Source organism: Cyprinodon variegatus, unplaced genomic scaffold (genome assembly GCF_000732505.1).
Source record: "Cyprinodon variegatus isolate N-32 unplaced genomic scaffold, C_variegatus-1.0 Scaffold1173, whole genome shotgun sequence".
In the NCBI taxonomy this organism is placed as follows: domain Eukaryota; kingdom Metazoa; phylum Chordata; class Actinopteri; order Cyprinodontiformes; family Cyprinodontidae; genus Cyprinodon; species Cyprinodon variegatus.
The window spans coordinates 21,628-47,945 of NW_015151626.1; the positions used below are offsets into that span (position 1 = coordinate 21,628).

The window sequence follows — 26,318 nt, forward strand, 5'->3', positions numbered from 1 at the left end:
CCTTATTAAAGACATTGAGGGTACGTTCATTACTATTTCCATTTTTATGCTAAATTAAGCCGGGAGAAAACTGTATGATTTTTTTTCAATCGTTGCACGTAGCTACAGCTCATACTGTACAACGAAACTGCAGGGTTTAAAAGTACACAGCTGACGATGAAAGTCCTCACACTGTGCGAACCGATGCTTTGATGTGACCAACCTGCTCACACTGCACGTCTAAAAATCACGTTGGACTCAGCTCTGCAGTGAGATGGCCCTGCTCGGCCTCGTCTATCCTAAGCCAAACGAGTAGAACAGGAAACTGAAGCTCACTAGACTGAAACGCGCTGCCTTGGCAATTTGTGCAATTTTGTGTGTTGAAAGCTCTAAAAAGACAATGCCATGATGTATTTCAACAAAAATACGGCTGAGCAAACGTGGCTACTATGGTCTGTCAATTTTACAGAAAGAACTCAGAGTGTCACTCACACCCCCGCCATGCTCCTGTGTTTTTGTCTGAGAAGAAGAAGAAGAAGAGGAATTCTTGTTTGCCCACTGAGCGATTTGCCCACAAACACCTTACGACGACCGACTGAATTCCAAACATGTTTGATATTAACCCGACCTCACGATTCCTGATCAGGAGGCGGTCGTGAGAGGCCCCTTGTACCCCCTGTACACTACACGACACATGACCAGACTGAAAGCCGGCCCGAAAAATTCTTGCACAATTGGAGAATCGGCCCCCTCTAATTCCCCAACAGTCTGCTTATACCCTGTTCACTCAACCTTTACAGGCCTTTACATTCCTTAGACCCGCACCCCTCCGTACTGTCAAAACCACCTCTCACCTTCCTTCCCTTCAGCTCATCATCCTTATTCATCGCCTCTTCTTTCTAAGGGGGCTTGGAAAACTTTTTAGCCTGAAAATTCTTCATTAAACCTTTAAACTCACCTCCTTGCAAGTGAAAACTTTTCTGAATGAAATCAAAGTTGTTTTAAAACTTTTCTAGGTTTGAGTGATAAAATATGATTATAGGAAACGTAAGAAACTGTAAACAAGAGGATCAATTATCCTCAGATAAAGAGGCAGAAAATTAAACACTCCTTTCTCATTTTGTCATGTTAAAATACCAATTTTATGTGTTGAACCATCTTAATTGTTTCTTTCCTAGACAGAGCCGCCTGTGAAGTTAGTTCACTGTTACGTTCTCTAACAGACAATAATTTATGGATCAGTGCTTCCATGTTCCTATTGTGCGTCTCCTTTCTTGAGCTCTAATCGGCCTCAGAAAGCCGCTCACACTGAGCCTGGTGGTGCTGCAGGTTTCTTCCAGTTAATAGGGAGATTTTCCTCCCCACTATCACTGCATGCATGCTTGGTGTTGGAATTGCTTGTAGAGTCAATGACACAATACAAGCGACTGCCACTACATGCTCATCCAGGAGGAATAAATCTGGATGCAATCAGCTGGGTTTCCATAGACTCCCTCAGTTTGACACATCTTAATGAAGGAGTTCACACCATGATGCTCTGACCACTGTGTTTTATCATCGGGGTTCAGTTTTTAAGGCTAATAATTAGGTAGATATAAAAAATAGTTTTTTGATAAATGAACATATTTTCCTTTCTGATTTTTTTTTCTTTTTCATTTTTTACATAATCTTGTGTTTACCTGTATACGCCCACTTGCCTATCTGCTTTTTCATCTGACACCCCCCTCCATTTCTCCACTGTTGTATGAATAAAAAAAATGTATTTTATTTATGTGTCTGTGCTTTTCTATAGAAGAGCCATGCAACAGCACAGCGGCCTTCAAGCTGACTGGATTTAAAATCACTGAGCACTCGGACCATGTTTCTGGGAGATTTACAAAACTATTTTCAGATGCACTTTTTTATTCATATTAGAATAATTGTGAAGAATCACAGAGACAAAGAAGAAATTCCAAACTTGACTACTTAAATATTTTCTGTAAACTGAATTGAACTTCCCAGAAGTCCGATAAACAGAAAAGCATAGATAATTTAGTAAAGAGAGGCTGGTTTTGGCCTTCTTGAGCTGCACAGCTGTATATATGGAAGAATAAATGAGGACTGCTCTCCAGTTGAAATATTTTAAAGTCCTTAATATAATCACAGCAACGCCAGAGGAAGCATTTGCATAGATCTAAATTTTTGTGAGCATTATGAAGACCTTAACAGCAGAAAGAGGAACCTGTTTTTTCCCCACCATGTAATAATAACATACAAATCATTTGCAGATTCTGCCTATGCAGTGTCCACTAATCACTTTTCATCTTAAAATATTTAGCCTGAAAATAAAGACAATAGTCTCCTATGGAATATTAGAAATATTTCTTATCAGTTATGTCTAAATAACTTAATTTGGTTCTATTGTATTGGTATTTTTTTTTAGCAATTCAGTTTACTTTCATTTTTTAAGGAAGAAATAACAACTCATGAAATGCTACGTTTGACACATCAGAAATATGAATGCTTATTTGCTTGTAGAGAAAAAAAAAGAATAATTTCTCACCTGATTAAATGTCATTGTAGATTGTAAGAAATGCATTTTCTGCTGTCTATAAATAATATTAACCAAACAACATCTAAGAGCCCCTCAGGGGATTTCAGCTATGAGTCGTGGAGCTGTGCTGTTATATATTTTAGTTAGTGATATATTTGCTTTCTGCTTAGATTCTTGCTTATTTTGCAAGCTGTTGGATAAACTGTGATCATGAGGCACCCTGATCCAGGCAGCCGCACACACACCACTCATGCTCAAACTGAGATTAATTGGCTTGGTTCTTTGCATGTGTAAAGAAAAGCTGAGACAATGATAAAAAAAAAAAAGGTCACATCCCATGTCCTCTCCAGATCACATTACTTCCATCTCATTTTGCTTCTTTAATATCACTTTCTCATTTAAGACTGGAAGCCAACCATCTCTGTCATTTCACAGCTTAGTGGGCCTTTTATCTGCTTCGCAATCAAGAGTCATGTGCAGTGATACAAAGATGAAAACTGATATGTTCCATCTGTCCTTTTATTATCAAGCCACCCTTAATCTCAATCTAAAAGTTTCAGCTATACTATGCTATACAAGACTTTTATAATCAGATCAAATCAAAGATTAGACAACTGCATCCACATATGTGATGTATAAATAATTTATTTTTTGTTTTGATACTTTATGTCTTTGCACATTCAAGACATCTCAAGAGTGCATAGAGGTGTGATAATTAGAGAAGAACGACTCTGAATCTGGGAAACCATGGAGACAGTTGTTTGGTTAAGGAAAAGCTTTATTAAATAAAGAATCTGGATCAGGATCTTCCTGGGTTCTGCTTGGGGAAAGGTAGGGTGATGGTGAATAACTGGTCAGAGGAGGTGGGAAGGTGGAGAATGCTGAACTCACGGGGTTTGAGGTTGTTTTTGGCTTGGAAGGATGGTGTCCTGGATCCAGGTGCAAATTGAGACTCTCTTTCTGGTGATGGTGTGTAGGAGGGTGGACAGGCAGGCTGGCTCCTGGGCTGCAGCAGACTGTGACCTCAGAGATCCATCAGATGAGGAAGGTCCAGGCTTGGAGGTTCAGTTGGCTTGGTTGGTAACTAGGAGGGAAAAGACTGAGACAAGGAATTAGATCTGGCTTTAAGAGAAATCTAGAAGCAAGCTGATAGGTCATGTACCACGCTGGTAGCAAGAAAGAACTGACGCCCTCCTCCTGGTCCAAGCCCCTTAAGTAGGCTCCAAATTAACAGAGATTAACCGCACCTGCCCATCACGCCCTGCAGAGAAGAGAGAGAGAGACACCAGGCCTGCAGTATGACAAGAGGAGCATTTATGATATCGATCAGGTGCAGTTTAAGGTGGTTGGCTGCCGGCAGAGCCCGCAGACTTGTCCCCACGGTTCCTGGGGGCTCTGGCCATGCAATGGCTGGGGGATTTCCTCGGGCAATCTCTCCTCCTCCCTTGGTGGGGGGTCAGATTTCCTGGGTTGGCCCCTCCTGGGGGCCTTTGCTCTTGGGATCCCTTTGGATGCCTGGGGCTTTGGGTCCCCTGGTGCTTGCCTCGGTTCACCCATGAAAAGATCAGATACAGGTCACTTTTGGGCAAAGAAATCGCATTTGGGTCACTTCCAGGCTACAGTGATTCACTGGCCCCGTGCTTCCTCACGCCGGGGTTCCCAGACCAGCCCCGGAGCTGATGGCTCTGTCCGAGTGCCCGGTCCGGCCCAGCAGAGTGTCCTCCATTTCAGAAACCCAAATCTGGTCGCCCCACTAATCTTCAGCTACCACAGTATACATGTTAGATTAAATAATACCACTTATACTTCAGCGATAGTATCAAGGTGTTACTTTATTGTATCTCTTATACAACATTTGTTGGTTGTGCTGTTCTTTTACATCTATTTGCAGGTGATGCAGCAGATGTTTTATCGTTATCTCCCTTTTATCTCCTCTTTCTTTCATATTTTTTTCTTTCCTGTTCTACTTGCATTGCACTGTCCAGATAATCTGTAATACTCCCTGCATGAATTATAATAAAGCTATTTATATGCACAAATCAAGCTATTTATATGCACAATCAACGCTATGGCGATAGACGTATTGCTCCACTTGTGAAAGAAAAATCTGTTGGGCTCTTTTTGGCATCAAGACAATTATTCTGCAGCATCGCCAGATACGACACTGTTAAAAAAGAGAAGAAAAAAAGATGGTTCAAAGAGAGGAATATGTGGAGAGGCTATTTCCATATTTTCAGTACGGTGGAGGACCTGTGAAGCTTGGGGCCAGTTGAATGAAAATCTATAGTGGACTCTGTTAGAGGCAGGATATTAATATATAATATATGGAAGTTCCACAGTTATGGTCCACCAGACACAAACTCAAGCATGGCACTTGTGTGTATTATGGAGGAACAAAAACAAAAAATGTACACCCTATCTATCCTAGGAATTTAATGTTTCAATTTTTTTATTTGGCTCCTACTATAGGTGAACGTTATTTCTGGAGTATGTAAGCAGGCAGCAGAAATTCTTATGTTAATATAATTCCCTATTTAGTAAAGGTCTACATAGAAGTCCTCGTTGTCTTCTGCTTATCTTGGTCCAGGTCAAGGGGGCAGTAATGTCAGCAGAGGTTCCCAGACTTTCCTCTCCCCAGATACCTCCTCCAGCTCCTCTGGGGGAAGCCAGCTGAGAAACGGTCCCTCTTGGATGTCTGGGCCTCTTTCCGGAGGGAAGTGTCTTAGAGAGGAGGGTTTGCAGCTTTTTGGGATGGAGCCTAACATTGCCTATCACGGGATGTACCTAGAAGGCATCCACCTTAGTTGACTCCACTTTATATGGAGGAGAAGTGACTCTACTCCCACTCAAACCCCTTCACTTTGAGCCAAGAGCTCCTTTCCAACGTAAAGAGGTCAAGCCACCGTTTTTTTCCAAAACATGGCCTTGGACTTGGAGGAGCTGATCTCCATCCTCACCTCTTCACGCTCGGCTGCAAACCCCCTCGGTTCATGCTCTAGGTTTCAGTAGAAGGAAGCTACTTGAACCCTGCCATCTGCAAAAAGCAGAAACAAGATACACTGTCCCCAAACGAGACCCCCTCTGGCCCTTGGAAGCACCTAAAAATCCTGTCCATAAAGGTTATGAACAGAACTGGTGACAGAGGGCCGCCCTGTTGGAGTCCAACATGTAATGCCATGAGGACCAGTCCGGTGTTCTTCTTGTACAGCTACCAGCTGGCCCCTAGTAAAAGCCCCCTGTCTCCGTACTTTTGGAACGCTGCCCACATGGCACTAAGAGGGACAAGGGTCAGTGCCTTGGGGGGAGGGGGGTTTGCGATAATAGTAGCTCATATTTTTTGGACAGTAGGCTGATAGGAAAAAGGGGTGTGAGATGGGGAGAAAAATGCAGTAAAGGACCACATGACGGATTTGAACCTGGGTCATGTCAAGGTCTAAGGCCTCCACGCATGGGTCGTGTGCATTAACCACTGTGCCACCAAAGCTTGCCCTAGTCCTACTTTATCACGATACCAAACCACCACCCCAATCTGTCAGTTGTACTGTCCCCGTCTGCCGAGTGATGTTGAAGAAGCGTGTCAACCACAACTGCTAAATACATACAGAAATGAAAGGCCTTCAGGGTGGATCTCATCTACCCCCAAGCCCTTGCGTCTATCGAGTTATTTGACCATCTCACTGACTTCAGTTCAAGTCCAAGCACACAGTCTCTGCTTCTTTTAGGGAAGGCATGTGTGCTGACGTAATGAGATCCCTGAAATATTTCTCCCACCATCTGACAACATCCAGAGGTCAGCAGCTTGAACTAAAGACAGTTTTAGTGAAGCAGTGCTTCCGCCTCTGGAGGTGCCAGACCGTTTGCCAGTTTGAGGCTGACTGATTTCTCCACAGTCTTTCCAAACAGAATACAGGCCTGAGTTTTTGCCTCTGCACCTGCCCCCGGCAGCGGCATGCTTGGCTCTGCTAGCAGCCCAGGGTGATAGGACTGATTTCCTCACCTTGACAGCATCCCTCAATGCAGGGAAGCTGAAGCTGGTGTGCTTTCTTTTTACTATCACCTTATATAAAAAGGGGATTCATTTCAGTTTTTTCAGAAGAAAGCAAAAGCAAAGAGTAACTAGATTTCTATAAATGCATGTATCTATTCTATCCAGCTGGGTATTCTGTGGTTTAATTACACTGAGCAAATTTCAACATTTCATAACCTGAACACTATTCACTGTTTTATGAAATGCATTGCTGTAGCAGAAACCACGAGCAAATTAGTCAAGTGACTTTCTCTGCTTGGAAACTGCAGTTAGCCCATGCATAGCTGTACTATAAATAGTCTTGCATTGCTTTCTCCACTTTGGCTTACTGGCTGCCAGCATTGCAGTCACGACTGCCCCTGAACACATCGAATGAGGCTGAATCTTGCTTCCTCCAGGTTTACTGGGTGTACTGCAGCTGCTGTCCCCCTGCCTTGCTTCTCTGCAGTCACGGGACGTTCCTGCGTCAGAGCCGAGCCTTACAAGCTCCACTGATCATCAGCACCGTATACGGCAATCCTTTGAGCTCCCAGCGCAGTCCTTACATCACAGGGACTAACGTCACACACCAGTGACGAAACACTTTAGATTATGTATCCACGGCATTATTACAAAACTGCAACCTCTGAGGGAGGGAGGGGTGGAGGAATGGGGATGTTAAAATTAGCACATGAACTGCCCTCCTGTGGCGAATCCTGTAAGCAATCAGTTTTCATTATCCCTCTCTGGCATCATGTTGAGTTTTCTAACCGTGTTATATGTGGCTCTTGGTGGGCACATTAACTGAAGTTTGCACAAACTAATACAAGCAAATAGTGCAGCTGGTATACTGTACTTTATAGACGTCCCCCTGCAGGAATTATGCCTTCTTTCAACTAAACTTACCCTAAATGTTCCAGTTTCAATCATTTACTCAGTTTACTTTCTACTTAACTGTGACAAACAACCATGTTTTCATGGATTAAATTTCTCAGGGTCGTGGTTTTGTTGAATTTAAACTAAATGATTCAATCTCAGACTCTTTTGTTTTATGGTTTCCCCCAGAAAATACCTGTGGAGGTTTTAAGTAACACAATAAGTTGTTTTCCACAATAACATTTAAGATGTTTTCAGGTTTAAGGTTTAAGGCTTAGTGTGAGCTATTATTATGGTAAACACTGAAATACTTGTGAGGGAAAAGGAAAGCTTTATGTTCTGGAAATCTTGGGCTGACCCACGCATGTTACACTACACAAAGAATGTAATTAAATCCACCCTTTACTCATGAGTCAACTCTAAAACATTTGGCCTGAAAAACAAATTAAAATCAGTTTCAAAACAAGACTTCTTTTTCTTTTCTTTAGGCGGTTGAAAATAAGCATTTGATTGACACAAAAATATCAGCACCATCTGTAGAAGTACAGCACACCTTTCCCCAGAATATTTTTTCATCCTTACCTCCTCACCAGAAGGCTGAACAGGAAAGCCGAAGAGATTTAAAAGAAAAAAAAATGCACAAGGTTGCATTTAGCAAGATTGTCAGCACCCTGCTGAAAAGGAGAGTTTTATTGGTGGAAATGGGTGAAGTAAAAAATGAACAGCAGTTGCCCTCTGCTTTAAACTTCATGCAAGATTGCCCCTCATATAAAAGCTATAACAAGATAGAATATTCTATTAATTAAAAAAGTTTGAACCTTATTTCCAGAATTGGTCAAAAGTTTTTTTCTGTCCAGGGAGCAAATATCTTATGTTCCCCTATATGCATAAATCATCCAATACTATGTCTGGGAACAGGAAATCTTATGTTTGGGGCCTAGGTTGACATTTTATTACATCAAGGAGCAGTGTTCATGTATATTATTGTGCTATGGATGGATCTTTTCAGAGGGACACTGAGCCAGGAAACAGTTTAGGCAAAAAAGGAGCTGCTAAAAAGAAAACACCTTAATGTCCTGAAGAGGCCATTCTGCTAAAGTCCTACAGGAAACCTGCAAGCAGCAGCCTGAGAAGGGTAAAATAAATGTCTTACCAAACATATTCTTTAGATTATAGTTTTTCTACAAAATAAAATTAAAAAAATGTAGTTTGTTTATTAAACTCACATAATACCTTTCTAGACCTATCCAAGCTGTAAGTTGTCTTTCTCTTTTTTTGGTTCTCAGGTTTTAAAGGTATAGTAGCTAAAGCGGGGATGTGGCTAAGAAAATGACAGTAACATGTACCAGACAGAAAAGCGTTGTAGGCCTACTCTAATTAGTATGAATGCAGATATTTTTGTCAGTCTTAGTGTTTAACTTTGGTCCCTCTTGTGGAAAGAGAGAGTATCACAAAAAAAATAACTAAAATGAGCCTAACAAATAAATGAAGAATTTAAAAATGGAAATGTCTTTAAAAGTACAAAAAATCATCAAGACATGAAAAAAATAATAAGCCCTTGTATCAATGGTTTGTGTTTTAAATATCTCATTTGGTATTTTTCACTTATATACCTAAAATATATTCAAAAAGAAATGTTATTTCATGCAGAACGGCAGTTGTATACAGTGGCGCTCCCAGGGGGGTGGCCACCCCACTGGCCAGTGTAAACTGTAGTAGCATCAGTTTGGCATTTCACCCCATTATGAGCAGCCAGCAAGGCAACATTAAATATCACACTATAAACCAAGATAGGAGTTGGTGTTTACTTAAGTCTTTATTATTCCTACGGGCAGGTTTACCACTATGGAGGACCAAATCTGCCATATTTAAAAATAAATACAGAAAGAAATAAACGCTCAATAAATAAATAACCATACAATTAATTTCCCCCCAAAATACAATGAACAAATAAATGTAGGAAGAAATTAAATTATACAGTGAGACATAAATGTATATATCTCTTTTAATCACCTTCTCTATTTGTAATAATTACCTTATTTATTTATTGTCTGTTATAATCTTCAACTTTATTTATTGCTTATTTTTTAGGTATTTATTTATGTGCATGATATAATATTTTTGTCTGCTTTATTCTTCCTTTGTATTTTTTTACCCTCTTTATTTCTTTATTTGTGCCTGTCGTTTTGACATTTCTGTATGCATTTCTGCCTCATTATGTAAATGAGGAAGGGTGTGTCTTAGAGAGGCAAATATTATCGCATGCACATAAATAAATACTTTAAAAAATAAGTAATAAATAAATAGAGTTGAAGATTATAACAGACAATAAATAAATTATGTAATTTTTACAAATAGAGAAGCTAATTAAAAGATATATATACATTTATGTCTCACTGTATAATTTAATTTCCACCTACATTTATTTGTTTATTGTATTTTTGGGGGGCAATTAATTGAATGCTTATTTATTGAGCATTTTATTTATTTCTGTATTTATTTTTAGATATGGCAGAGTTGGTCCTCCATATACCACAACAGTAGATTCATAACCCTGAAATGATGGCTTTTAGTTTTTTGTATACCAGTAGCTTAATACACAGAACATCTACTTGGAAATGGCTGTAATGCACTTTCTAATAAAAGAATAAAATAACAAACAAAAATGTGAAAAGCTCTCACTGTAACTAGCGCTCAAAGTACCACAGGTCTGAAAATATGGCTGTAAAAAAAATAAGCCTCTGTTCCTCTGTTGTTGTTTGACAGATTTATTCTCTGTGCTCCAGTTCTCCCCTAGTCCATACTTCTAGTGTTTCTGTCAAGAAGGCACTCGGGGAGAACACAAGTCCTTATTTAAGTTCTGGTGAATTCGGAAATGGTCCAAGAAGACCACTTTACAGCAGTCTGAGCTCCCCTAAAAACTAACTAGGCTAAACGTTGTAAGGCTACAAAACAGATACGACACTTACCTGATCGGACATATTTTTGGTTCTCGCATCTAAGATTTAATCTAGAGGGGTTAATGTTTCTTTTTCTTTACATCTTTACAAGGAACTTCATGACTCATCAACCTGCTGGTCCAGATTGGTCTTCTATTAGAAATCACTAATAGTGTTTGCCTGAGGTCTTCAGAGGCTCTAAACCTGGAAGTTATAACTCTAGCACCGCTAGTGGCTAAATATCGCAGTGTTGCCTTATCTGTTTTTTTGGCTTTGTGTTTTTAGCCATTTTATATTCATTTGGATGGGAGGTTCCTCCCAAATACTGAAATAAAGAATCAATTTTAGTTGTATTTAATAATATGCAAATATTAAGTAAAGCATCTTATCCTATTTCTGTCAAATGAGCAATATGTTATGGGTTTTAGAGAGTTTTAAGATGTCCAAAACTTTCTCAAAGCACTTGTGAAAAGAATTGTAATTCTAAAGAGATAAATAAAGCTTAATATTTTTTCATCTGTATAACATTATGGACAATGTACTTTAATGCCACAAGCTATGATATTTATTTTGGACATTGGGGAACAATTGGCATATTGATATTACCATTGAATATTGGTGGAAGAACATGCAGTTTTGCTCTGCTGTACCAACCCCAAGAGCTGCAAACCCCCCACCTCTCTAAGACCTTTTACAGGAGAATCCCACAGGCACATGCGATCCGGCGCCACCCTGTGGTTGGGGACAAAAGCAGCCGCTAGATGCTTGTTCATTCTTTGTGCCTGGGGGATTCCAAAGAGAGTCCCTCAACGCTTGCTCCAGTTAAAGGTATAGTGGAGGATTTTTTGCGAATTTCTGTAAAGACCCGCCCTCTCCACTTGGGAACGCGTATTAAACGCGTGCAAGAGCATGCATGAGCCCATTTCTCCTCGTGCACGCTCTGTTTAAAAGTTGCTGTTTGCATCGCTCATACAAGCTTACTTTCCAAAAGATTTGCAATTTTTCTACTAAGTGAGACTTACCACTGGTAAGTAAAAATGTGGACGAACATATAGGATGGCCTTGAGTAAATCACCAGAATGATTGACAATTAGGAGGAACACCTATGTTGATGATCATCCAGAAAAAGAACATCCTCCACTATATGCCAATGAAGATTCTCAGTCATCCAGGTCATAGTCATTCTGTAAAAGTTTAAAAGACAATCCACTGGACTTGGTTTCCAAGGTTTGAAGACGTTTCTCATTCTCAATTCAACTTCAAACTTTCTCAATTCCATTTGAATTGAGAAAGTTTCCTGGAGGGGAAGCGAAACGTCTTCGAACCTTGGAAACCAAGTCCAGTGGATTGTTTTTTTAAACTTTTACTGTACTTAAAGGTATAGTGGAATCCTTCACTATACCTTTAAGTATTCTAGCAGCCATGTTCAGAACCAAATTGTTTTGTGTCTGTGGTACTAATTTGGAGGTCCCAGACATAAACCTAGATTTTAAGACGCTACAAAGGACAAAAGCCTCGTTGATAGCTCATACGAACACAGACCTATCCAGCAAAATAGTCTGGGCTGAGCATTCCTAAAAGTTTAAGACACCTCACCTTTACAAAAGAAACATAAACATATGCTACAGGTTTGACAGAGCTGATTGAAAGTTATTTGCTATAAAATATAGCGTCCCTTAAGACAAGCCCCCTCTACTATAAAGCTACTAGCTTTATTGATTGATTAATTGATTGACTTTATTGATCTCAGAGTGGAGAAATTTACTCGTTACCTCAGCTCAGAAAGTCAAAAAGAACAGAAGAAGGAGCCAAAGGAAGATTTATATTTCACCAGCTAGGTAGTTAAAGTAAGGACCATTAGGTGGTCCTTACCTTAACAAATCACAAAAGGTTAAGAATAAATAATCTCCTTCTGCTTAATCCGACCGGGTCACATTGGGGCTGGTACCTATTTCTAGCAGTCTATGTGGGAAAGGCAGGTGAACCCTGGACAGGTTGCAAGTCCATTAAAGGGCAACACAGAGACCTAGTACCTTGGTCTCACACTCACACCTAAGTCAAATTTAGAGATGCCAGTTAACCTAAGAGTCATGTTTTCTGACTGCAGGAGGAAGCTGGAGAGAACCCACACATGCACAGGGAGAACATGCAAAATCCATGCAGAAAGACCCCGGGCCAGAAATCAAACCCAGAACCTTCTTTGCTGCAAGACAACAGTGCTACAAGCTGCACCACCTTGCAGTCCAACCATTTGATAAATTATTTTTTTAGCAAATTATTTTTTATTCTAACTCTTGGATTTGTGTTGTGACTTAGTTTGAACATAATTCAAGTACTCTAAATTACCTAAACGCTAAAGAAATTTCTCAAGATTCCTCAAGATAAATTTTGGTTCTCATGCATGAAATCCATGCCAAAATATGCATGGCCATGTCTTGGAGTTGAATGGCTTTGATGATAAATTATTTGATTTTGACTGGGTGCTGTTGAGATTTCATTTCATATGTGTGCAGAGTTAGCTGTTTGACAATGATCTGGGTTTGATTCCTGCTTCTATTTATTTTCCTACTTATATTTGATTAAAAAACATATTTGCCTTTTACCCAAAAATCCTTATTTAGTTTTTTCGCTGCTATTAAAATAGCTCCAGCCAATAGGTTCCTAGATACCAAATATAGATGTAAAGAAAACAGAAACCTTAATGCTATAAGGTTAAGAAAAACTCAATAAATGACTATTGCGTAAGCTTTTACCTTTATTCTGGAATTACAGAAAATATATTTCTATTTTACACCAAATTCTAAAAGCTGTGTCACTAATACAAAATAAATGACATTTGAGTCGAACTTCTACAACTTTGTCATTTAAGAATATATCTTAATCAAATGAAACAAACAATAGCATTAGCCTGTACTGTTTTGGTTATTGTCACATTACAACTATAATCAATTCATAAATGCTGGCAGAGTAATGCTGCATTATATTATTGTAGTATAACAAAGGCTGCCTTTATGTTCTGTTTCATTTGTATTTCTCAGAAAAGAGTTGTGCAGAAATAAACCTTCTGGCCGAAGAGAGAAAAGGTGCAGAGAGTAAAAGCAGAAAAGAAAAACATTTAAATTTAACTGAAGAAGTTGGAGAGTTGGGAAAGATAACTTCTCTGAAAGACAGATTTTCTTCAGATGTGAGCTCAGAGATCCCTTGCTATACATCATACACATGCAGTTGGTTAGCGAGGGTGAGAGGAGCCATTCTAGCTCAGAATACAGGTCTTCGACTGGGATGCAGCTGCCGCTGAAAAAAATGTAAAGAAAGAAGAAGAAAGGGGTAAGTTACTCCCATAAATTAGCCCCTTTAAAATACTCTCCCTAAAAATTAATTTTAAACTTGGTATGTAGGACTTTTTAGTCCCTTTTAGAGTCTTTGCCTACCTTGTTTAGCTGCTGCAGCGGTCTGAGCTTCTTCCTCTTTGGCCTTCTTCTCGGCTTCAATGGCCGCCAGTTTGGCCTCATGCACCTCCTTGAGGGCGTTCCACTCCTTCCTGTTGTTTAGGAGACGGTCCAACATGGGGGTGATCTCCACGTGGAAACGGCTGAACTCCTGGGAAGGTTGGAGGGAATGAAAAACACGCTAATATGAATGCAGCTTTGCAACATCAGAACAATTAAAACATTGATTCACTTATCAATATACTATAAAAGCAGATAGGTCTTTAAACTATCCTTAGAATGCTAAATTACACAGAAAATGAAGGAAATTGTAGGTTTTGCTATTTTGCATTCAAAAGGTAAAATGTTTGACCTTGTATACAAAAGCGCAAACAAAGTCAATGAAACCACACTGCAGCTTTGGTAGGTCGTCCGCTTTGTTTCTGTCCATCATGGGCTGAAGGAGAGAAAGGAGGAAAGAAATGAATGAACCATGAACAAATTTTTTTAACAGTGTTGTGCAAAAATTACAAAAAGACAAAAAAATATATCATTTCTAAATAGCTGGTGAATGAAAAGCAGAGGGAGCAGCACCATCTTCTGATTTGATTGATAACGAATGCATAGAAGCAGGAGGATCCTGCGTTGTTACTCACAGACTGCAGGATCCTTGCATCAAATGTCTCTTTTATAATGGTGCAACATATTAGCCATACAGTAGAGAGCTAAATGGTCATTTTTGTTATTAGCTGTCTGCTCCAAAACTACAATCAAAGCATATCAAACCTTTTCTAATGCATGGCCATATCTGTTCATGGTCATAGTGAGGATGATCTCCAGTGATCAATTAAGCAGTGTTGTACACCTTACATAGATATAGATAAATCTAACATCAGCGTAAAAACATTCTGAGAAATGCTTTAGGCAATAAAAAAAAGAGAGTATTAAAAAATATAAAAACAATATCAAAAAATATTTTTAAAAAATTCCAAGAATTCCAATTTGAGTGTCTTTTAGTCTTTTGCAGCTAAGGTCAAAAACATATATAGTATATTACAATAGGCGCAAATTTTCAACGAGAAATCAGATTTAAAATAAATCAAATTCCAATCAAATATAAATCATTTTAGTAAGACTCGTATGCTAAACTGCACTTACTACTCTGACTCGACATGTCCTGGTCTATTTGTCTGATGTAGCACCCATTTCTAGTGGACTGTTATGTCTTGTTTAAAACATAATCCTTTCCATCATTAATAACACATAAAATTAAGATTTTTTCACATTTAATGATGTCTCTCTTTTACAATGCATATTATATACCAGTAAGCCTAAACTGCTGATGTTTACTGGGAGTAGATGGTAGCCATGCAGGTTGGTAGGTGAATTAGCATCAGTAATAGAAAGATAAGAGAAATGGAGATTCTGCAGTGTGATAGACTCTCTCTTTGGGGGTACTGTTTGTGCAATTTATTATTTTTCTGGAAGAGAAGTTTACATTCTAAAGGCTCTTTAAAGCCCAGAAAGGGGGAAAAAAGATGTTGAATAAAAGGTTATGTGCAATTAATTTGATATTATGGCACAAGATTTACATGAACGCAACGGCAAGAACAATTTGAACAATTTACCACCCACATATCCTGAAAAACAAAACAAAAAAGCAGCTTGAGTGCCCCAGCCTCTGCAAAGTCCCGTCAGACGGTGGTGAGTCACTATTGCAAATGTGCAAACTGTATCAGAAGGAAGTTTTCCCTCCTGATGGCTGCTATTAAATTTGAGGTGGAAATGTGTGGGATGAAGCTTTACGCATTCAGAGTCTGAAGGACACGAGAGAACAAAACGGAGGAACGAGGAAGGAATGGTCAGCTGAGTCAAGGCCACAGTGACCGATCTTTCTGAATCAGTGCTCCACATAATGGCTTCTCTATGCTCAACACTGCTACCACAGGGAATTTAATCTCCTTTCATTTTGTCTATGTTTCTAACTCTTGTACTCTGTTCTTATTACATCCTTCTCTTTTTCTCTGTCTCAAGTCTTTCCCTTATGTTTGTTGTCTCAAATTCAAACGTATTAAAGCTAAATCGTTATACCCGGAGGAATAACACTAATTGTGCCACCTTGGAATTTTCCTAAGAAGGCCGAAAACTTTCCGAATTCTTACAATAGGTTGCTGTTCCAAGACGGTCCTCTCCAGGTCTCCCTGCTCCCAGAACTCTGCAGCCACAGACAGCGCCACCTAGAGGAAGATTTGAGTAAGTCACATCATATGTAGTTCACTCACATCATAGATGTCATATTGTCCACTGCAGCACACAGGGTTACCTTGCAAGCAACAAGAATCAATGGCGTAAAAATCAGTAAGCAGAGACAGCAATTGCTTACGGGCCCATGACCTCTTAGGGGCCCCATCAATGACACCTGGTGGGCCCCCTACACAATTGTAGACTAGGACATCTGTATGCAGATGTAATGATGCCAAAAAATCCTCTTAAACCCACCTGATACTGAAGTGACTGACCGCACCAGCATGTATTTATCCCGCAACACATGGCAGATTTCAACATGATGGTGAGCCGTTTAAACACAAAACCAATAGCAAAGCAGACAGTGGTACTTTTAATTACTATGTTAATAACTGTGTATAGCTCATTAGACGGTTGGTAAAAAAAATACACTCATATAACATGTTTCAAACCACAATAAAGATCTTTAAAGAACGATGTATTTGAGTATTTTTATTTTTTACACTATGACTTGGAATTATGGGTAATCCAGAGCGTGGATTAAAACCATAACCATTATGTACAATGTGTTAGAGACGATGCATACCAAAAAGAGGTACTTAAGCCGATTCCAGAAAAGAAAAAGGAAAGAAGAGCTGAAGGAAGTAAAAAACTTCCCAAAATAAACACGTTCTTTCAAACAACCGAAGAGGGAGAGGTGGACGTTGTTGCTAATAAAGTAGATCCATGTCTAGTGTGTGATGTGTGATCATATACTACTGAGAATTACATAATTGTATCTTCTTGGCCAATTTATGGAACTGTAGCCGTATCCTGAACCTTTATCACGTGTTGTACTTTATATTGTACCCACCCAGATAATGTTGCTTACAGACTTGTTATTGTGTCGTTACACATTTGGCATGAATTGTCTAAGGATTTGTGATCTCACAAACTCCCAAAAATAAATCTTGCCAGAAGCCAATTGATGCATTAGTCTTGAATAAAGAAATGTTTCGAACCAATGAAAGGCACTGAAGTGTATGACATCAACCAGAAATGTGAAGCAAAACAAACATGGCTGCACTGCTTTTATTTGGAATACTCATTTCAATTCCATTCAGTTTATTTATATATCGCCAATTCCCAACACATGTCATCTCACGGCACTTACAATTCAACCAGATCATACAGTTAAATTGATTCAAAGGCCAAAATGCTCTCTATTTCCTTTTTGGAAAACAAGCAAAAGGAAAGAATTTGTGCCTGTGTGGATGGGAAACATGTTTGCACATTCCTTCTGAACGCATTTGGCAAGAGTTTGATTTATCAGTTAACTCCGTGAACCAAATCAAGAACGTGAAATGTCACAGCTGCTGCTGCTGGGATTGGCTAAAAACTCGACATGAGAAGCAGGTACCCACTCAGCTCATGGACATGCATTGAACACCTCACTCTTTTTTACTAACACTTTCCACAGAAGCCTTTCCAGATGAATACTGTGTAGAATTCATATTGAAATACACATATCAATCACAAAAGTAGTCTAATTTCAATATCTGAATCGAGGAATAAAAGTTTTGATTTAAATAAAGATATTAAGTAATTTTATATTCAGGGTAAATAAAAAACTGTAAACTAAGCAGGAGTTTTACAAAGATGATATGACACATTCTTCCCTCCACTTTGTTCAGATCCTCCTTTACAGCTTTTCCAACAGCCCAAAATGAGAAGTGGATTTGCAGATCACGAGGCATTTTTCTGGCTTTGTGTCTTTGATGAAATGAAAGCCCATATTATCTGCCCTCGCAAAGCAAAAAACTCTGCAGAGCGAGATCTGTTGAATAAAATGTAAATTCTCTATTCAGCACAGAGCAAAAGAGTTAGTCATCAAGCCAGTTCTGAGGGAACAATTGCTACAAGGCTTGTACAGAGACACTGTGCTATTAATCCAGAACCGGATGAAAAGTATAAAACACCAGGAGATACAACAACAGCAGAATTTCTCACACAAGGCACAGCAGTTTAGGGTTTTGTCTTTAAAGCAGTATTATGAACTGAACTGTGTGCTGTCAGTGTGAAGTTTTGATTTAGGTAATAGCCTAACTGATATCAGAGCAATTTAAAATAAATGTTTAAATTTGAAATAAACTCTGTTCTCTTGTCCTAGCTCAACATCACAACGTAATGCATATATAATAAGTTACACATGTTATATGTACGTAGCTGACAAATCTACAGTTTTTAAACAAAATGGTGAAAAAAGACAATCTGTACTGTTTGCTTTGTTATAAGAAATGTTTGTTGTTAGGGAGAAAAGGGCTGTTAAATGTGAGGGGGGGGGGGCTTTTTCTAAAGCACTTTTTTTCATTCTACCTACATGCTATTACCTGGAAATGCAAGGGAGCATGCTGTTGTTTGTTTACTGCATGAATAGGTTATCTGACAGAAGAGAGTCAACAAAGCAGTTGACCATTTCATGACTGTGACACACTAGCAGTCGCCATATGTAGTTTTATTGAGGAATGTGATTGTGTGACTGGAGATGGATATGCCTGGCTGTGAAAAGGTATTTGTCCAGATGAATTATATAACTTCTTGTGCCACCTTTGGCCACAACATCTGCTGTCAAATGTTTGAGACAAGTTGCTGTGAATCTTTTAGATTTTTTTTTAAAACTGTTCATCAGAGAATTTTGTATATATATATATATATATATATATATATATATATATATATATATATATATATATATATATATATATACACATATATATATATTCAATGCAAGACTAATGCGTCTATTGGCTGGTGAAACTGAACCAGCTGAAATCTAATTAATCACAGTTAATCCCTGATTTAACAATCAAGGTGTGTTCGGATTGCTATCATTTGGTCGCGTTATAAAATGTATTTAATGATCTGAAACATAAATGTTTATAAATTTATCAGGTAAATGCTTTTTTTAGGGCACTGTATCTAAAACCTAATGGCTTACAGTTGTCACAGGTTTTATTAAAGCTTTGCAATGCCTTACATTGTGCTGCAAAATGTGAAAATAAAATAGGTAAAAATGCCCCTGAGAGATGGTTCTAAATGTGGTGGGAGTATTTATGATTTATCTATTGCCTTTTATCGTCTGACAACCATTTCATAAAGTGATAATCGTAGAGGGGCTGTTTATAGTTTTCAATAAGGGTTTGACTAAAGAAGATTTAATAATGCCAATAAAAATCCACACAAAGTTAACCAAGAAATGAGTCACATTCTTCGCATCAGTGTTCTGTGCTTCATGACAAACAATTTCATAAAAGGTTTCAGCTCCACTGTTAACATCGGTCTAAAAATGTTTTCCTCATCAACAGTCAGTGGAGGTTCTGAAGGTGATGCTGCAGATTTCAGTTTCACTGAGGGAGATGAGGCACAATAATGAGAGTATAAACACCGACTTGGATGAGGCTGCATAGTTTGTGCTTCAGATAAATCTGAATAAACAATGTTCTTGTTCTGAACCAGTTGGTGTTTTAAAAACATTGACAGCATTGCTCCTAAAAACAATCTAGCTTCACAGTATTGAAGTTTGGTAAATAATTAGATTTTATAATTAGATTTGATGTTTATTATGCTTCTATATTAAATCAACAATAATCCTCAAGACTCAGAGAAAAAATATCTGTCATTTTAGCTTTGGCAGTTTATTTTCTTTATCTGAAGCTGTTTTGTTTTCTACTCCTTATTAAATAAACGAGGAGTTTGTTCTCCTGTTTTTATTGATCACTGAGCGATTTGGTTTAGCCGCACCATTTGACAGGACCGACTACAGATTACGAACAATCAGGTATGCAGCCAAGATTTTCAGGTCTAACCTTCCCTCCATCAAGGACTTGCACAGATCTAGGGCCAGAAAAAGGCCAGTTAATATCCCTGCAGACTCCACATCTCCTGGTCTGGACACACGTTGTTTGGATTTCACCTTCAGGTCAGCGCTGTAGACCAGAAGCAGCAGTGACCTTAAGGACTTCACAGAAACAGTTTCTTCCTCCAGACTGTCATTCTGATGAACAGAAACTGAACCAAATTCAGTTTTATCCTCTTCTTCAGTAAGAAAATGTATTGTTAATATGTATTTGCGATTCAAAAAAGTAATAAAAAAAAACAGTCCACTGGACTTTGTTTCCAAGTTTGAAGATGTTTCACTTCACACGCAGGAAGCTTTTTCAATTCAAAATGTCAGAAATTTTCAGCTTTCAAAAACCTACAATGCAGCAATTTAATTGATCCCTTTCCGCTATCATCGCAATCCCAACCCCTACAGAGGGGATCAGAAGACCTCATCTATTCAGCAAGACCAACAATTCCCTTTAACCACACCCCTTTCAGAGACATAGACAGGTATGATGCATTGCAGGCTAATAAAAGAAGCCAAACGTCCCCATTCCAAAGGGCTGGACACATGTATAAGAGCCTCAAACTCAACGCTATCTCTGACATTTTCAACTAAAAAAGCTTCCTGAATAGGAAGCGAAATGTCTTCAAACTTGCAAACAAAGTCCAGTGGACTGTTTTTTTTTTTTTTTTTGGAATGACTATGACCTGGATAACTGAGATGCTTCACTAGCATCTATGTGCAATTAAGGCAGAACGTAAACAAATACACATATTGATTTATCTGCACAATCATGGCCTACAGCATGAAGCTAGTTCTGATTGTGATTAAATACACTACCACTGCTTTTGGATCAAATATGCCTTTCTCATTTAGTTTTTCTAAAGTTTGGCCCATTCCCCCTGCCAAAAATAGATGGAAATGTTCTCCTCTCTTGCCTTTTTGAACACCTCTCCCAAAGAAGAGCCATATTTCCATCTAAAGGTAATCCGAATTTTGACCAAACTTTATAAAATCTGAAAAAAATAAAATGCGAATTAGACCTGTTTCATTACAAGGTCATACAAAGCTAATGTTATCATACCGTATATTGATGCTCCGCCTTTTTGTTGCAAATAGGAAATTAGCAAGCTACTTGGACCACAGATCAATGATGGATGGAGGTTTTCATAAATGTTTTGTAATCATTTAAGTTTTCATTTAAGTTTTACTTACTTTACGGGATGTCAACTAGAATTAGCGATTGTTTATGTGCTCTAGAGCCATTGGCAGGATAGTGTGATACCAATGCTACATGCAGGACGCCCGAGGTGGCAGAAACAGCATGTGTGGTAATTATTTTTTACATCTGAACTTATTTGACAAATGGGATTCCCTCTCCATTTAAGTGCTTTTTTGCTTATATCAAACAGTGATCTCAAACAAGGCCCATTTGTGCTGCTTCCACATTCCCACATAATAAGTATATTTTCACATAAGTAGATGAAATTGGTTAGACTTTTGAAAGTATCTTTTGAACTCATATTAACAATTAAGATGTTTTAAGGTTTATAGGAAGGTATTCAGCAACAATGGTACCTAAAAGAGCTTTAAAATGTAAAATAATAAAATCTTACACTGTCATGTAGATTTATATATGTATTGTGAAGATATCCTGGTACAATGTAATGTATTAAAACAGAGTAGGCAAGAATAAGCTTTGCTTCAGCCTTTTCCATTTTGGGTCAATTTGGGGTTGGTTTATTGTTGGGGATTTTGGTTGTGGTTTGTTTTTCCTTTCCTTTGGTTCCCGGGGTAAAGGGGAAAAGTTAACAAAAAAAAAGGAAGGAATGAATGAAAAAGGGCCAAAAAAGGTCAAAAGGTCTTAAGCCCGAACGCAAAGAAAGAAAGAATTGGAAAAAATAAAAATTCCAAGGAAGCCTTGCAATGGAAAGTTTGGAAAACTTGTAAAAATAAAAAAAAATGAGTAAAACCTCTCAGGCTACTCTTTTTGATTACAACCCTTCCTCCAGACAATTTACAGTAAATATATTACTTATTGCTCCTGTTTGAACAGATGAAGGGAACACCTTCAGGTTATGGTAATTGTGAGTTTCTTTTTCCTTATTGAAGCATCTAGAATCAGAATGCTTGAGTTAGCTTACTTAACTCAATGTTCTGAGTCTTATAAGGTATAAAAGCCAAAAAGAATAGTAACCTCTGTGTATACAGACGTGATTGTGATGCCATGTCAGACAGTGATAAACACAGACTGTGAGGCTTTTTATATGTCAGGCATGTAAAGCATCTATTTTTAAATTGTAATTGAACCATATCAATACTTTACGAGACCACCTTATTTTCTTTAGATGCAGCACTGATGCATTTGCCATAAAACTTTAGTCTGTGTTTACATTTTACAATGTAGGTGTTGCTAAAAAAATAGGCACATTTTGTGAGGCTTTTATAGCCAAATAAAGGTGAAGAATGACCATTAAGCAGTGGCTGTTGAGTGGCCAGATATGCTTGCTGTTCATGTTGATAAGCAGCTCCCGCCGGCTGGGAGGCAATGTGTGTGTGCCTATTACATATTTCACTAAAATAAGATGCTGAGTCTGGCAGGAGGTGATGAGGAGAATGAAAAGCAGCAGGTTGCCTTTTGATGCATGAGGCCATCAGGAACCACTGCTGAACGCTGCTGAGAAAAATGGTGGAGCTGACAAAATACGGAACGTTTACTACTTTATCTTTGGATCTTGCTAAGTTTCAGGCTGAGTGTGTGAGTTTTTTCACCGTTCAAAGACAGTTCTAAGCTTCACTGGAGAATGATGTCATGCCTATGACCCTAAAAGACCTACCTTGCTCTGGATCTCCCAAGGTTTAGCAATGGCAGAGAGATCGCATGCAGTCATCATCATGGCCCTGCAAACAGAAGACAAATGGTAAAACTCTTTTTGTCTCTGTTAAAGTTGCCTTCAGTGCGTTTCTACGTACATGACAATCTCCTTGCGGGTGGTCTCAAGCATCATGTATTTGGTCCAATCATTCCAGTTCTCGTAGGTTTTTGATTGGTCAACAATCTTCTGGAACATTGTTCTCTTTCTGCAGAGGAACAAAACAACACCTCTCATAGTTAGGATGTAAGGAATGCTGATTTCCTCAAATAATTATAGATTATAAAGAAACTTAGACAAAAATGAACATGAAAATTCAGATTTCTGTTTAAAATAAAAACTTAAAGCCACTCAAATGCTACAATTCCTCCAGACACAACAGGTTTACATGCAGTTGAAACCCATTATTAAACAACTACTGCTGCAGCATTGATAGATCAAATTTACGATAGTGGTTCAGGCCAACTTTTAGCAACTTTTTGCTCATATCTAATTAAATTTCTTGATTTCATCAACTTTGACATTGTAGGAAAGCTTAAACTCCACTCTTTGAAGTTTTGTAAATAACTCTAAATGGCCCAGGGTAGACTTGTTCTATAGTTTTGCAACGGTTTGACATTTTATTTTCATTTTTTTGTCATATATTATTGCATCTGGGGTTCTTGCTAGTACAGTAAGTGTTATTTAGGATAACAGTTTGTACTGACTTGAAATAGAGAGCCAAGTCTGTGGCGATGATTGCGATATCCATGAGGTGGATGACGAGGTCATGCTGGCGGCGGTTCAGATTCTGATAAATGTTCAGGGCCTGAAACACAACAGCAGACGTCACAACAAATATCGGTACCAAAGCATAGTTCAAGGTGGTATGTGAAATAAAAGAGGATGGCAATCAATTACTGGTGTAATATTATATATACAATATATGACAATATAAGTTAACAAGCCCTTTTAACCCGGAACAGAATTTGCAAACAATAAAACAAAAGTAATTGCTTAGGCAAAATGTTAAAATTATAACTTCATAGACGCATAATTTACAGGTTACCCAGGGTCAACAATCACGATCATACACCAACATACCTCATCCCTCAATAAAGTCTTGCCGAACTCCAGATGGTGTCTCTCCAGGATGGAAGAGCCGTGAAGTTTGGCCAGAGGATTACCCGACCTGATGACACATGCAAACAGCATGAAGGGAGGCTGTAGTGGCATAAATCATCCATGTTAAAGCTCATGGTGAGCCTGCCCTGGTGTGTTCACAGCTAATGGCACCACTCTTTAGCTCATCCATCAGGTGGGTGGAGCACAGCAGCTGGAGCTGTATCTGGTGAATAACAGATAAGCGAGGCCCTCTGTGTGTTACATTAATTTGACCTAAAGCACCAAGATCAGGTGATCCTTATGAAGGACATCAGCAGCGACAGCTGGATTTGGATATTATATCAGCTCATGAAGAATGTGTATCATTACAATAATAACAAAACTTGATTATAAATCATATACTGTTTTTAGTATTCAATTAAAGGGTTTTGACTTATTTTAAATTAATATCTTACATTTATGAACTGTAGTTAGTGGTATTTCAAAGTGTTAAAAATGCTCGTCACTTTGTCAGTGCTGGTGAGAAGTTTCTACTAAAGATTGGTATAAATATCATAATTATGCATTACCGTATTTTTTGGACTATAAGCCACTACTTTTCCCCAGATATGAACCAAGCGGTTTACAAGAAGGTGCGGCTTTTCTGTGAATTTTTCCTAACTGCCAGAGGGGTAAGTCAAAGTTGGAAATTAAAGAATAAGAGGCTAATTTTTTTATTTAGCACACAAACATGCAAGCATCATGCATGACAGAGAACAAAGGTACAGAATTCACACATTTTGACATTTATTTGCTGCATTAAAGCCGCCGAACCAATGAAGACACTGGGCTCAACTACACAGAGCGGAAATAAAGAGCTGATTTAGCCCCATCTTTCATTAGAAGCTCTTACTGCTGCGAGCCAACAACCAAACAGGAGCTAGTATTCATCTTCGTCCCTAATCTAGTAGCTATATGTAGAGCTCCCTAAAGGATTGGTGGGAGACAGTTCAGTAGATATCAGTGGCTTATAGCCTCGACATGGCTTAAATATGTACTTTTCCATTTTTTTCCAAAAAGTTAATGGGCGGGGCTTTTAATGAGCTGCGCCCTATAGTCTGGAAAATACGGTAGTTTTCTGAGATGCTATGGTTTTGCAGGATTAAACTCAACTATATCAAAAACAATAAAAATGTGAGCAAAAGTATTTCTATTGCCGTAACAGAAGCTTTACTTAATCAGCTTTATCTATCCAAATCATTGTGGATGTTTGTTTGTGATTTTTGTCTTGTTAGAAAATCCAAGCATTTTCATGTTTTAATCAAAAAGTTCTTGAGTTTACCTCTGTTTTAAAGGGAGTGAGGTTAATCACGCCTCTCATTTGTTTATTCCAATTTGTGTGAATATCCAAACTATTTGAAGTAAAGCAGAACGTCACCAAGCTTTAGGTCTAAAAACCTTTTGTTAACTCTAAAAGACGCTATCTCCTTTCAGGTTTTTTTCATGTCACACACCAGATAATCAAAAATATTTAATGTTGTTTCTGGGCAGGCTAACAGTTAGGGATAAAATCTACCTTTTTTGCTAAAAGTAGTTAGTCCACAATAAAATTATCTGATAAAAGGCTGTATCTCGCAATGTGTTACTGTCCCAGGAAGTAACTGCTCTGCAGCACCATTCAGGAAAAGAGTAAAATAAAACAATACAACAGAGCAATGTTCAAACTTTATGTGACATTTATTAAAACTAACTGTATTTAAAACATCATAATTATGTTTTTCTTTTAATCATCAAAAGCTGCTATTGTGATTGTGAAATATACATCCCTTGTAATACTTTGGGCAGTTTGGGTTTAATCAGTCCTTCTGCCTTTCTGTACTGTGAAGTTTTTTAAGGGTGTAGAATTGAAATGTATTGTGAAAAAAAGATGTCACCTAATTTCTATCTGTGTTTCACAGCTACTGACATTAGATACACTTTAATTATTGAAATGAATGTGAATTTGATCAAAGCAGTGTGAATTGTTACCTTTTCTTAATGGGTAAATTTTAATTGTTGCCTTTTAGGGTTTATTCATTTGATGGTTTATATCAGTCCTGTCCCAAGTGAAATTGCATTTTGAGTATTTATATTGTTTTTTAAGTAAAAGTTTGATTATGCAGGAAAACTGTGTGTTGAAATAAGTCAGTGTTTTTTAACATCCTAAGAAATTCCCTTTCAGCTGGAAAGGTCTAAAGGAGCAAAATAAGAAAAAATGCATGTACGTAAACTTTGAACTTCTGAAATTACCACAAACCATTAAAAGTCTACAGAGCATACCAAATAATCTATATAAACAGCACCATTTCTACTATATAAAGTAATCTGAAATCCAATCAGAATTTTTTATGTGTTGTTTTTTCTGCAACTTCATTAGGTATGATGATCTATTTATTAATGAGGCTGCACATAAATGTGTGCTAATAATTTTGCACCCATGTACATTTCTGTTA

At 38.1% G+C, this 26,318-nt stretch overlaps 1 protein-coding gene across 1 annotated transcript in view; it reads right to left on the minus strand.

Moving 5' to 3' along the window:
- Positions 1-13,586: 13,586 nt before the first annotated feature.
- The window catches only part of LOC107101930 (rod cGMP-specific 3',5'-cyclic phosphodiesterase subunit alpha-like), a 46,411-nt gene continuing 33,679 nt past the window's right edge, over positions 13,587-26,318 (minus strand). The window contains exons 17-24 of the mRNA XM_015401022.1: positions 23,827-23,914; positions 23,451-23,551; positions 22,844-22,951; positions 22,708-22,771; positions 15,924-15,998; positions 14,135-14,218; positions 13,765-13,933; positions 13,587-13,627 (exon numbers count right to left, since the gene is read on the minus strand). Coding sequence (XP_015256508.1) covers positions 13,587-13,627; positions 13,765-13,933; positions 14,135-14,218; positions 15,924-15,998; positions 22,708-22,771; positions 22,844-22,951; positions 23,451-23,551; positions 23,827-23,914 — 730 coding nt within the window. The remainder of the gene's footprint in view (positions 13,628-13,764; positions 13,934-14,134; positions 14,219-15,923; positions 15,999-22,707; positions 22,772-22,843; positions 22,952-23,450; positions 23,552-23,826; positions 23,915-26,318) is intronic.